This window comes from Cuculus canorus, chromosome 5, assembly GCF_017976375.1.
Source record: "Cuculus canorus isolate bCucCan1 chromosome 5, bCucCan1.pri, whole genome shotgun sequence".
Taxonomy (NCBI): domain Eukaryota; kingdom Metazoa; phylum Chordata; class Aves; order Cuculiformes; family Cuculidae; genus Cuculus; species Cuculus canorus.
This window is the reverse complement of record NC_071405.1, coordinates 44,616,661-44,630,694: the sequence shown is the minus strand read 5'-3', so window position 1 is coordinate 44,630,694 and position 14,034 is coordinate 44,616,661. Positions and strand designations below refer to the sequence as shown.

Genomic DNA, 14,034 nt, shown 5'->3' with positions numbered 1-14,034 from the left:
ATGGTGGATGTAATCTGAAATCACTTCCTTTAACTTCATTAGGTTTAAGATCACACCCATGGTTTATTTATTTATTTGTCTGTCTATCTATCTATCTATCTATCTATCTATCTATCTATCTATCTATCTATTTCTGCCTAGTCTTTAATATTTCAGCCTCCAGGTTGCCAAGGGCTGGACATATTTTTAGGCAACTATCTCAAAGGAGAAAGCAATGTCCTCTGCAAACAACCACAGGCACACATCCAGCTGCTCAATTCTCTAGAAAAGAAAGTTGTGAGCCACACCTGGAAAATCTGCCTTCCACAAACCAGGAGCTAGTCAGTAAATACTGAATACATAGTTGAGTGCAGCACATTTGTGTTTCCACTGACTTTTAAGGAGAAATAGAATGAAATGTGTTTTTAACACTAGTTTAACTTGTACACTGTGTGGGGACTAACCAATTGATAACTGAGAAATGAGCCAGCTGCCAGTGTCTGGTACTCAGGATTACTGTGAATGGTCTGTTAGTAAATGTCCCTGTGTTAGCGCATCCACAGTATGGTTTAGGGAGTGACCAGTGTGGGACAGAACAGAGGAGGCTTGTGTGCACTCCAAGAAGAAGTTCTGGCAGTGGTGATGTGTTGGGAGTTGTTGGTTACACACATATTTCATCACACTGCTTGGAAGTATTTTAGACCTGTCTGTCTACAATGGCCTCAAGTGCAAAACAGTAAGAGCCAAACACTCACAAACAAGAGTTGTGTTAGCGGAACGCTAATGCAATGTGTGAACTTCTGCTCACCTCATTACAGCAATACTTTTAAATTAATGAAAACTGCACAGAAATTGAAGTTATGAGGGAGAAAGCAAAGTTCCAGGAGTTTAATACACTTTACTTGGGGACTGAATAGTTTTTACTGTTCTGTACTGAACAAACATCTTAAACAAGATTGTTACATTTGGGATGATGCTACAGCAATAGAAGAGTGCAATGCACGGCAATTCTGAAGAAGCTGAGGCAAGAGAGAGGAGATATAGGCTAGCACACACCCATCAGTCTGATCCCTAACAGTATGTAACATTTTAAAACAAATTTTAACTGCAAGCATAATGAAAAGCAAGGGGAAATGTGTCAAGAGTTTGCCAAAAGTGCATTATATCTCCCTCTGGTAAAAGGACTAGTCTTCTAGATGAAAAAAATACTACTAGTTTGGGACTTTAGGACAGCCTTCAGAACTATGTCCCAAAGGAAATTGGAAGTTACGCTGAAAAAAGGATACACACAAGGCAAAAAGGTGATCCAGGGCTGGCTAATGGGGATAAGAGACCATATTGCAAGGGGGACTATGAGACTGGCAGATAGTTTGTAGTGAAAGTTCTTATGGACAATGCTAATCCTAATTTCTGTTAGTCCCCCTTGGAAAAGACAGAAGCATGCTAATGACATATGGTAATGATTAATGGGTATCATCAGAGGAAGAATGGGATGGGGTAGTAGGAACAGAATAAAACGGAGTGGTACAAAGGGCAGGGTCACGTACCTACCAAACCTTTTACAACAGTGGGGATTTCCATTCCACTTGTCTTTGCAACTCAAGAGGACAAAGGAAGAGAAGAACCACATCTTAATAGTCGACGATTATGAGTGATAAATTTGATAATGTGACCCCAGGATATACCAGATGTTTATAGCACAGAAAGGAGAAACTGGAGTAAATGGCACTGTTCTAGTGACCTATCTTCAAGAAAGAAAAGCTGGAAAAGAAAAGCCAGGATAATAAAAAGAGTTGCAAGTCTGTCTGTAATGAGGTTGGCTTGTATGACTTAGCAAAATAAATATTCAGTGGAGATGACAGTAGGCCCTGTAAATATATCAGGAATGCAAACATCAGAGGAGAAGAGTTATTTTAAGCTGAAAACTAATTTGGCAAAAGAACAATTAGTTATAACTTGACAATAAATTATTTCAGCCTATAAATTAGGAGATCTATAATCTTCTGAGAGATGCTTTGGACCAATATTTCAGGAGAAGAACTTACAGGTATCTAAATGACTCTGATGTGGTCACTTGCAACAGATTCCTCTGACCAGAAAACCCCTTCTGCTCCTCTGTTACGAAGTTGTTGTACAGTGGAATTTGTAAATGGTACAAATAATGCAAGCAACAACAGCAATTAGCTATTGGTCAATAATATTAATTTGTGACTGGGATGACTGGGTCTTTGTTGGGACTCGATAAAACCAGGACAGACATACCTCCTCTTTGTAAGATAAGACCCCAAGGGAAAAGCATGTCTATCCATTGATTTTCAGAGAAAATTTCACCTGATTACTATTCATTTGGGTAGCACCAATGTAATTAACCCAGACTAATGTGTTTCATGGAGTTCCTGTGATGCTGAGATCAGAATCGGGTCCAATATCTATGAATAGGTCCAGGTTATGCCAATTATCAATATTAAGATTTAAAAATTTTAAACATTTCTTGGCAAAACTGAAACATAACTTTTCTGTCCTGTAAAGCTTTACAAATGTACAATGTGGTTCCTGGATAGAGATCACATCAGCTCCACAGTCATTAATTTACAGGCTTCTCCCTTAGCTCAGCTCTGGGAATGGTGCCAGCACAGTTACAGTATCTCTGAACAGGGCAGACATAGAGCTCCTGTATTTACCCTGAAATTATGTCAGATTTTGTTCTTGCTCAGTGATAGAAAGATGCATTTCTTCTTTGATTGGTTTCCAATAGTACAGGCTGGGTTGGCTACAACAAGAATATTTCCAGCAGAAGAAGGAAAAGTAGTAAACCACCACACAGATGTGTGCATACGTGACACACTAAATCCATAGATAACTTTGGGAAGTGTGCCCCAAGAAGAGGTGTGGGGGTGAACTGAGTTAAGGTGACTCGAGCTAGTTACCTGGAAGATAAACAACAGAGTAGGAAATAAAATTCAGGGAGGCAGATGCTTGATTTGATGTTTTCACTGAATCACACTACCTTCTGGAGGACATCAAGGTCCGTTGCCTTCTTTCCTGTGAGGATGGGCAGCTGGACTGCAATGACATCAGGTGGAGCTAAATGTGCTCATCACCTTGGAAAATCAGGCCCCTGGTCATCTCTGACATTAACCAACCATCAGACCCTGCAAGAGGGGAGTCAACACATTTCCTGACCTGTGGTCCAAGATAGCATTTTCCAAACCCTAGAGTAAATTTAACATTGTTGCAGCTGATGGAAATGCTGATGCAATCCCCCAGCAGTGCTGCTCTCCAACATCCTTGCAAAGGATATTGGAGGTGTAAGGGGATGAGCGCATGCAAGTTGAGTATTCAAAACTCAAGCCTCTTCTAAATGGCAGGCAGGAGACTGCACCTTCCCTGCAGACCTCCTACCTTCCTGCCCCAAAAGAAACACTGAGAAGGGTTGCGCCCAAGAAAACACTAGGTACCATTCTGAAAGTAAATGCCTGAAAAAGCAGGCTTTTCATGTGGGACCACCGAGAGCATGATCACATTTTCCTAGGTGTCTGATTTATGAATCCTATATCCAACAAAGTGTGAAAATGTCAATTTCTCCTAAATGCAACTGAGAATAAGAGCAATGTCTGAATTAATACATAGTGATGAATCTAAAAGATCAGGTAACGTGTGGTCGAAGAGGCAAATTTAATTTATGGAGTCTGGATGACTGAATTAACCTGGTTTAATGAATTACTGCCTTTCAGCAGAGCTGTGAAAACTGACTGCATTGTGCTTTAGTCCCTTGCTCTTTTGTATCAATCATTTTAAGAGAAAGTAAACACGTTTGGTTTAGAGAGTGTAGGGACCATTTACATGGTCAGTTAAGATGGTTCTGCACATGCATGATAACCATTAAACCACAGGAAGTTAACCCCATATGCTGGCCAGGCATGCACTTGGCACTGACAGCACTGTGAGTTTCTGATGTCCCGGAGAATCCCCTCCAGAAATTGGTGAGTATTCTTTATTCATATCAGGGTTGAATAATGAAAAAGGAATATAATGATGCCATGGCAATCTCTAGCCAGGAGATGGTGAATGTGGAAAGAACATCTCACAGAGCTGCACTTGCATCAAACGAGATGTTTGATCTTATCACCAACAGAAGTTGAACCACATCCATTGGATCCAGATTATGACAAACTTTATTCTGCCATGTTTAATATTTGACCACTCCAGCCTGGAAATTTAGCCCTTTAATGTTTGTTTCTTGGTTTTTTTTTTTTTTTTTTTGTGAATTGGCCCTATTAGGCATCACAAGTTTCAGTATTTTTTGGTCTTCCAGACTTGACTCATTCTTGAGTTAATGGAGTAACTGCCTCAGGGAAGGTGTTCTCTGTCTGCAGGCAGTGTGAGTTATCCATCAGCCCACAAGAGAAGTTGGGAGGTGCCCCCAACCTCCCTTCTCTACCGTCACCCTGACTCTTTCAGCTGTGTGGTAACCCACCACTCGGTCCTGCTGCATTTCCCATCCGGGTCCGGTTCTCAATGCCTTTCCCACTCCTGCTCTCCCCACTTTGCTCCTGCTGTTTACATTCCCACTCTTCTCCCTGCAAGCATTCTCGTTCTGCTCTTTCCAGCCAGGATTCCTTCCTGCCTCGGATCCCCAGTCTATATTCCTCCTGCTCTTCTTCCTCCTTCTTCTCCTCCTTTTCCTCCTCCTCCTTCTCTGGGCAGTGGGAAGACTATGTCTCCTCTCAGTGCCCGCAGCACTCTCCGGTACGTCGCTCCGTCCGTTCCAGGTACCGCCCTAACCCGGGGCCAGTGGAAGCAGGGGAACGGGACCACCTGCCGGCGCGACGGGGGGCGGGGCCTCGTAGAGGGGCGGAGCCTCATGGTGGGGGTCGAGCCTCGTGGTTGGGGCGGGACCTCACGGGCCGGAGGCGGGGCCTTGTGTACCGAGGCGGAGCCTCGTGGTTAGGGGGCGTGGTCTCGTTGTGATGAGGGCGGGGCCTCGGTCTGGCGGCGCGGTTGCCAGGCGACGGTCGCTGCAGCGGGCGCAGTGCTCGCTCGCGCCCGCAGTACGGGTGTCCCCGGCAGCCGGGCCAGAGGCGAGGGGCGGTGGAGCCCGGAGGGAGTTTGTGCTCGTAGGGCACAGAGCGACCCCCGCCGTTACCCTGTGCCCGTTCCCCGGCGGGCTCGGCCCCGCGCCCGATTCCGCACCTTGGTACCTGGCGCTAGCACCTCTCCGTGTCGCGGCTCTGGGGCCGCCTGGGCAGGAGCCGCTGCCCGGCAGAGGTTCCCCGGCACCACCGGTGGCCTTGGGTGGGCGGGAGCGGGGCCGCGGGGCTCTGAGGTGACCGCCCCGCCCCAGCCTCCCGCAGGCACTATTTGCCGATGGAAGTGTTGCTGCTCACCTGTGATTTTTCCACTCTGACTGCTTCCACAAGGCAAAACTTTCTGATGAGTGATACAGTGAAAATGTATTAAAATATTGACTCCAGTCTTTTACCCCTCGCTAGCCCGATGGCGGTGTTTTCTCTGCGTAGGTTCAACTCAAACCTGCAGCCCAGGAAATTACTGTTCTTTGAGCAAATGACTGTTCAGTAAATAGCTTTTTTTCAAATACATACATTTTTCTGTACCAAATCCTTCACCTTCTTGTGATCTATTTGGGAAACTGTTTTCAGCTACACTTTCATTAAGCTCCTTGGCTGTACTGCTTTGTGTCCTGTTACGCTTTTAATATCTGTTGAGCATGAACTGCAGCTGCTGGAGTGGATAAAGTGCTCTTATTACCAGTTGTGGAATGCTTAGAGTCTCTGGGTTTGTTTGGGGTTTGTTTTTTTTTCTCATGAGGATTGTGTTCTTAATGTTGTTTTAGCAGGATATGGAGCCATCAAACAAGAAATTGCACTATGAGTATCTGCATCATTTGAGATAAATTGAGATGAACAGCTCTGAGTAGTAAATGAAAATCTCTGTAGGAGGGGGATAGGAAACAGAAGACACAGAACAGCAATGGCATTGGAAGAAAAGGTAAAATAATTTCAAATGTACAAAAGACTGATAATGTTTCAGAACTTTTTAATATTACTCTCTCATTTCATTGTATTTCTCTGCTTTGTGTTATTTTGTCTGATTTGAATTTGCCTGGAAGAACTTGGATTAGAAATGCAATGTTCAGGCATGTGGAATCTCAGAGTTGATGTTATCAACAGGTTTTTTTAGGAGGAAGGGGTTCTTTGGGATATTTTTCTGGCCTTGTGTTTTATCTTTTGGCTTTGACACTGAAAATTACTACGCTCCTCTAGGTCTGACCTCTCACAAGATTGATATGTGGATACATCTGCCTACAGGCAGTTCAATTCATTAGTTTAATCATACACTACTGTCAGCAGAAAAGAGAACAAGCTGTTCCCATGGCCTGGGATGCCATCAGCCTGTAACACAACTCGAGGGACCTGTGCATGTATAAAAGTAGGATTTGGATTCAAGGTGAGACCAAATGCGAGTTTAGCACTGGACTGGAGTGATATTTATTATGATGATAACACATGTGCTTATCTAACTGAAGCTCCTTAGGGGACATAATTAAATAAACCCAAGTTTATTCTTTAAGTTTGAAGTAGTAAAAATGTAGTGCTGCAAAATAGTAGCATTATGTAATATACCATAACATGGTGATTGCTGTGTTTGCCACTAATGGGGATGGCTTAATGTTTATTCAGGAAGCATTATGAAGAGGTTATTTTTTAAATCAGAAAATTAATGAGCTTTCACAGAAATTAATTTACATATATCTTATAATTTAAATTTGCTAGTAAGATAGCTAGGGTTTTATATACCTCCTGTAGATTCTTATGTTGGTTTGAAAAACAGTTGGGAGCAAAACCTATTCTATTTTACATCAGTAGGGCCACAAGTACTTTCTGTAATACAATTCAGAAGACCAGATTTGCCATGGCAGACGTAATGAAGGCTAGTGTATCTATGTTACAAGGAAAAGATTGTGGACCCTGGCCATTTTTTTTTAAATTATTATTATTTAATAAAATGGACTGAAACTTGGGGACAACAGAGAGCAGAGAGATGTTCAACCTGGTTGTGAACCACCTTGCAGAGGTGTTGAGAGGAAAGAATACACATTTGCAGGAGGCTGGTGGGAATGCTTTCATTAATACTTTAAATGATAGTGGTGGATGCTGTTGTTTTGGGTTAGCCAGGTGATGAACTTTGTGCTTGGGTCATGCCCCTACTCGCTCTATGTGAAGTTGTTCATGCGGATGAGTCTTTTCAGGATTGGAACCTGAAACTATAGCTGAGTTAGATTTCCTCTTTGAGCTTGGAGGGTATGGATGAGTGTCCATGACATGAAAAGGGGTTTACATACATTGAAACTTCTCTTGTTTTCCAAACTGCATCTGTCGATTTTAAAAAAATGCTGACTCTGCAAAACCTTGCTTTGTTTGTGTCCTTTCTTGGTATGTCCAATAACATTCCTAGCATCTGCAATTTAAGTCATTGCTGAATTAGGCCTGTTGAAAAGAATAACATTATAGTTGAATACTTTTTAATTTAACAGAGCCAAAACTGTAGTGTTAGAATTACCCAAACTAATTATATTCCCCAGTATTCTGCTCCAGTGAAATATGCATTTAAGGCACAATCTGTGTGCGTGACAAGTGCAGATATGATGGTTCCTGTGTACCTCAGTATTAGCTATCCATGACAGGACTCCTGCATAAGGACAGGAGGATTTTAAATAGAGCAGCCTTGTTTCTCCCTTATTTAACATCTGGACACTGTTGGGTAAAAACTTATGGCCATGAAGAGCTAAATGCAGCTTCCCTGGCTATTAAAATGGTGAGGGACTTACTCTTGTCTCCTCCACTAACTGAAATGATGGTAAGATTATCTGTCAGCCTTCTGGCAGCAAAGCCTTGAGCACCTTGGAGCGTAGTTTTTCCATAACCTCTGTTGCTCACTCACCACTACCCCACCCACATCTGAGCCCCTACTTCGCTTTTCTTAGCCTGATTGTGGGTGGGAGTGAGGACAGATAGCAGAAGAACCTCTTAAGATATTTTCTCAACCTAAATGATTCTGTGATATTTCAGCATTCTTGTGAAAGCTTTTCTTCTTTAGTGGGGCACACAAGTAGAATATTTATGAATACTCTTTATAGTCTTTACTTAATCCCTTGATATTAAAGTAGCATTACTGAAGTAGTCATTACCTCCTTCTGCTTAACAAAAACAGATTCAAACAAGTTCATTTAGTCCTATAAGGAAAAGAAAGATTCCCATTAATATCAGGTCTTATTTTTTATTTTTCAACTTTTTAGAAGTTGCAGCTGCTAAAATAAGGTGGTGTGTTGCAGGATGTTTTATATTTCATAAATGTAGCAGGAACTGTTTTTACCATTAGAGGTGGATTATTGTAACAGTAGTTTCCTGATTACATCATAGTAAATTCCAGCTGCCCAAACAGTTATTTTCCAGAGAGGTTATCTGTAGTGCTCCTGCACAAAATTACTTAAAGGGCACTCATAGTTCCCTTGGGACTTATAAACCAAACCTTTTGTCAAATCCTTGGCAAACACAGATATTTTTTTTGTTTTGTTTTCATTCTGTGGCAGTGGTACAGTACAGGCATTACTGTAATTTGTGATTCTGGATTAAACAAAAATTATTGTAAGCTATGCAGGGCAAGGGAAATAGAAGTCTGCAGTGCAATCTTCCAGTCATGAAAGGATAGATAGCATGATGGTTCTGAAATGTTTTTTATTCTAGGCAATTTTTAGACTGGTGACGTAAAGATAATAGCATACAGATTGCAGTGCCTTACATTAAATGGTTCTTCTCCCTGTCCAGTGGAGCCTTCTGAAGGCATGGGTGGTCACAGAGCTGGTCACAGATGCTGGTGAGAGGCTGGCCTAAAGGACTAGAGATTCATTGTTATATGGGATATCAATATGTACCAGGATTGGTTTTTAGATGGTAGCCTAACTGCTTGGACAAGCTCTTTAGGTAGTGTCTTGAAGGACGCATTAGAAATTATCATGCCTAGTTACACAGTTCAGAGGGTCTTTCCCATTTTAAGTCTTTCCCACACTTAAGAAGCCATAATTAATATGGAGTCAAACATTTCTGGCAATTGCTGTATTTGAATGCGTATTAATGTATATTTAATGAAGAATATATGATCCTCTCATTGACTCTCCAGTACATCTTGTTGCAGGAAAATCAGATCTTGGAGTTTTACCAGTTTGTTGGACCCTAAGATCATCAAATAAATATTGTCTGCCAATTTCTTTCTAGCAAATTACAGTATTCTGCAGGGATTTTGAATAGCATGTTGTTCCAAGGATCATCTAGTTTTAATAATGATCTTTATTAGCTATATTATTCTACGTATGTGGAAAATGTCATGCAGTTTTTAATGATATTGCACAACAGGTCTGTGGATTGAATAGCTTACTATCATCATACTCATTTTGGAAAGGAGAGTGGCAGCAGTGGGGAAAGTTTGCAGATCAACTGTTTGTAGAATTCAAGATCTTGCATCTCACTGCTCTGGCCATTGATTTATCCTGCACTCACTGGTTATCTGCTTCTATTTTTCTGTGCATGTAAGAGTCTACCAAGCCAAAACCTGTGACCCAAGCCTTGTAAAACCAATTCCTTCATTTCTTTCATTTTTTTATTGTTCTCAGTGTTCACATGGACAAGCCCTTATTTTTCAGCCTTTTTCTTTTTCCATTATACTCTCACATGCTTACCGGTATTGTTTTGCTCTCTCATTGCTCTCTCATTGTTGAAGGTTTGTGTTAGGTGCGATTAGCTTCCATCCTTGTTGGTCTCAAAGTCTTGCAGGAGTGATCTGCATTACCATTCAGCATATAGATCCAACATATATCCAATGTGACCATCTTCTCTGTGGAGTAAATATTCATGTTCGTGACTTCTCAGAACTCTTCAAAGAGAGTGAAGTCTTTCCAGTCCCTTTACACTGTCCCACTATTGTAAACACTGATTTGGGTCAGTGGCTGCTTGTCCTATGCATTTGGCAGAGCCATAGATTTCCTGTTTTTTAGCATTTTAAATGAGTGAGTGAGGTGGCTTTACTGGAATGATTTTACCTGTCTCAAAAAGGAAGGTGAACCTAATGAAAATGGGCAATCTGACTCCTGTATCTGCAGAGGTACAAGTATGCCAGGCCCCCTTCTTGCTCCTACACACTGCTGGAGATTTTAGAGGTTTATGGATTTTTTTTTTTTTTTTTTTTTTTTGTAAGATTAGTGCCTCGCCACTAGAATTCCTGCATTCTTAGCTTTTATATATTCCTTATGTGGAGAATGCTATTTTGATCCATGTTCAGAAGATTCTTTCTTCTCTGGAGAAAGTTTTGAAGTGATGAAAGCATGTAAAAAAAAAAATTACTTTTGTTTACTGACAGTAACTCAATTTGATCCCAGACAGTTTGTAACAAAAATAATTTTCTCCTTGCTAATCCAATGTTACAATAATTCCAAGAGCAGATCAATAGTGGTAAGTATAGAGTTGGAAGTGTTACGTCAGATCGATCTCCATTTCAAACCTTAAGTAAATGCTTTATCAACATATGTTTCAAAGATTGGAGGACGTTCTGAAATGTAATAGTGAGGACTGAAGAAAGGAAAACAATAATTTGTTTTTTGCAAGTTTAACTCTTTACATCCCAAATCTACACAATCCTGCTATTATCTCACCATGTTTTGCCCTCACACGTCACAGCAGTGATTTCTTGTGTCACTTGGCTCCAATATCAAATAGGATGATCTCTGGATAATAACAATCCTTGCTTGAATTAGAAGGAACCACCAGTACTTGCACATGGTCCAACAGAAGTCTTGTGCAACTGTCAAGTATTCCAGCAGTTATATAGCAGATGTTCTAATCCAAGTCAGTTATTATCCAAAATCATTATTTCTTAGGAAAATAAAGATAATGCCAGGATACCTTCCATATCACATACAATTCTTGAATTTCCTTGGACAAGTGATGGCTGTTTGTTCTGGTTTGAGCTAAAGCAGACCAAATTTTCTAACTTCTTCTAAGTAATTTTCTGTAAGTTAACGTTTTTCAGACAGTGTCTGTGTCTAGAAATGCTAACACTTAATATTTGTTGTTATCACCAAGATGAAAAAAGTCACACCTACAGGGAGATGCGGACAGGGCAGGTGACCCAAAACTGACCAACAGAGTATTCGATGCCATACAGATCATCCTTAGTATAAAGCTTAGGGATCATGTGAGGGTCAAGCTCTTTTCTTCGATGGCTGATGTTCAGTGAGGACCTTGCCCATCTGTCTGTTCCTTATCCCCATCTGTTTTCCTGAATCCGGTTCCTGAACCTAGTTCCCAAATCCAGCTCTACCCTGTTCACATTTCTCAAGAGTGGGTGAATAGATAGGAGGCCCATGTGGATAGGAAGTTCATTGCCATCAGAGAAGGGCGAGTGGATTAGTGAGAAGACTGGAGAGGAATGGTGTCCCAAGCTGTTTGTTGTTGATTGCCTTCTTTGTACAGAGCCATAGATACACCTGGGGTTTTGTGTAACTGCATGCAATAGTTTGCTGTAAAACCTTACACTCAAAACTGAATGAGGTGTGGGACTGGGATAACTCTTGAGGTTGAAGAAAAGGAAGAATATATATTACATGATGCATTGCTTTGTGTTCTTTCTGATTAGGGAAACCTGTGTCTGCATAGGCACTAGCTGACTTACAATGGGAGTCAAAATAAATTTTGCTAAAGGGTAAATTAAAAAAAATAGAAAGAAATCATATCTTTTGTTATCCTTTTTTCAAAGCATATTGAAATGGAGCTGAGGTCGAATCCTGGCACAGTTTCTCATTCAGCTTCAGCTGCAGTCCGAGTGACTGATTTGAGTTGGCGAGGTAACCTAAATCCCAGTCCGCTCATTAAAGATGATGGAGAGCTACTTCTGGATGAATACCTTTCCCCCAGGAAACTAGTGAGTAGACTTCCAACTTTTTTATAAAGTAAGAGAGGCAAAATGGCATATAAGAGCTGTAATAACTTAACCTTAATAGTCTTGTGATGACTGCAGGTTGTTGCCTGTCTGACAGTTAAACTTCTCCATAAAGTAGAGTCTGTCTTATGGAAATTTATCAAATATTTGTTCTCTTTGCACCTTGTTTCATATAAAAAATGTTCCAAGCATGAATGCTGCTGTCTTTATTGCCAGGCTTCTTGAAGCAGTGTGAAGAAAAGTAGAGGTAGCATAATTAGAATTTAAACAGATCTCATTAATGCCATCTGGAGTACCTTGAATCGTAGCATTAGAAAAAGCCTTCTTCATTAACCTTTTTCTAGAGATTGGAAATATAACTTTAAAAGCACAACTTTTTTTCTGAATTAGTGAAATCCTCTGTCCTGCTAAAGAGCCAATTAAAATACTCTGCAAGTGCTGTAAGTACTTTATATATATATCAAATCGTGTGAAATTTCAAAGCACATTTGAAAGCCGCGTTCCTTTATTACCAGAGAGAATGATTTTGGCTTGCAGCCTGTTGGAAAAAGAGTAACATGCTGCAATCTCTCATGAAAGAATACTTGGTTGCATATTGTGCTGTATTTGCTCAGGACTAATTAAGGGTGAACTCCTTTGGGATGTGTAGGAACTGAGAAAATAACCTCACTTACCCCTGCTAGAGGAAGGGAGAGCTGAGAGCAGAAGATAACAGGAGAAACTGCTGCTTTGTGTGTTGCAGACCTGGGTAGAAATTAATGAAAGACAGATGGGGCGAGGGCTGTGCTTCAGACACGCCCAGTGGGCAGGTTGGTGATCACAATGTCTGTAATCTTCTGTGTATCCACTGCACGGATGAAAAGACACTAGCTTGTGTAGAGGGTGAATTCCAGCTGCAGGTTTGTGCCACTCCCTATGTATCAGTCACAGTTTTGACTGTGCACTTGTTTTCAGAAGTATCAGGTCCAACACAAAAAAAAAACCAAAAGAAAATCAAGACTCTGCCTTTTAGTTTTTTATCTAACAAATGAAGAAAATCAACTGTGATCACCTTCAAAACAGTTCCCTTCTGAGTTGACACACAGCTGCATGTGACGCTAGCAATGTTCGAAGCAATTCCACAGATAATTTTTTGAAAGTCTGTTGAAGTTCTCTGTCATTTTTGCTTTCACATCTTCTACAGGCAAACAATGGTTCCTTTGAGCACTGACTTGATCTTTTGGATCTCTTCACTGTAAGCCTCAGTCAATAATTGAAAACTTTTCATAGTGAACTTCTTAATTTTCACCAGAAACTTGATGTTAACTCACTGTTCACTCTTGCACACCAGTATTTTCCAACCAAGGGTAAGAAAATGTCTGTATTTGTACATGCATCCACTCACACTGGGTGAAGCGATTGAGTTGAGCCTTGTGTCACTGTGACAGGTTAGAACATGTTCTATAACCATCTCTTTGTCTCTCTCCCTCCACTCTTAGTTCTTTATTAGTCTTGTTATTTTTGTGTTGGGCCTCTAATCTTCCCTTATTAGCTAAGTCTTTTAGTATTTATAAAATGTTTGTAGATGCAAAAGTCACTTTCTGCAGAGGTTATATTTTAAGTGTTCTGGAGGATAATTGATATATATGATCTTATGACCTATGCCATTCACTTTCTTTTGGCTCATGTGAATCTCTGACAACTTCTTGGTCTTTTTTGTTTTAAAATCTAGCATAGAACCTGACCAGTATAAATACCTATAATACCCTGTATAAATCCAATGGGAAGCTCTCAGATTAGTATGTTTTCCTATGGCATGAACCAAAGCCCATTAGCCCTTTGACTTCAAAAAACTGAATTAAACCCTTAGGAAGTTCTTTTGTCAACATGAAATTCTTCTCTTTCTGAAGCTCCACTGCTTTTAGTTCATAGTAAACTGCAAGCAATTTATATAAGTTTAATAAGTTTATATAAGTTTATATAAGGCAATGCTACCTAGATCCCATGAAAGTGCAGTTCATAATTTTGTAGTATTTTTTAAACACAGATAAGAAGTTAAATTCTCCC

At 40.6% G+C, this 14,034-nt stretch overlaps 1 protein-coding gene across 2 annotated transcripts in view; it reads left to right on the top strand.

Moving 5' to 3' along the window:
- The window catches only part of LRRC56 (leucine rich repeat containing 56), a 75,161-nt gene that overhangs the window by 14,692 nt on the left and 46,435 nt on the right, over positions 1–14,034 (top strand). The window contains exons 4-5 of one of the 2 annotated variants that reach the window (XM_009571943.2): positions 5,834–5,988; positions 11,806–11,970. In XM_009571943.2, the coding sequence (XP_009570238.2) occupies positions 5,971–5,988; positions 11,806–11,970 (183 nt within the window). In that variant the 5' untranslated portion in view covers positions 5,834–5,970. The remainder of the gene's footprint in view (positions 1–5,833; positions 5,989–11,805; positions 11,971–14,034) is intronic. The other variant, XM_054068256.1, reaches the window with a different exon arrangement.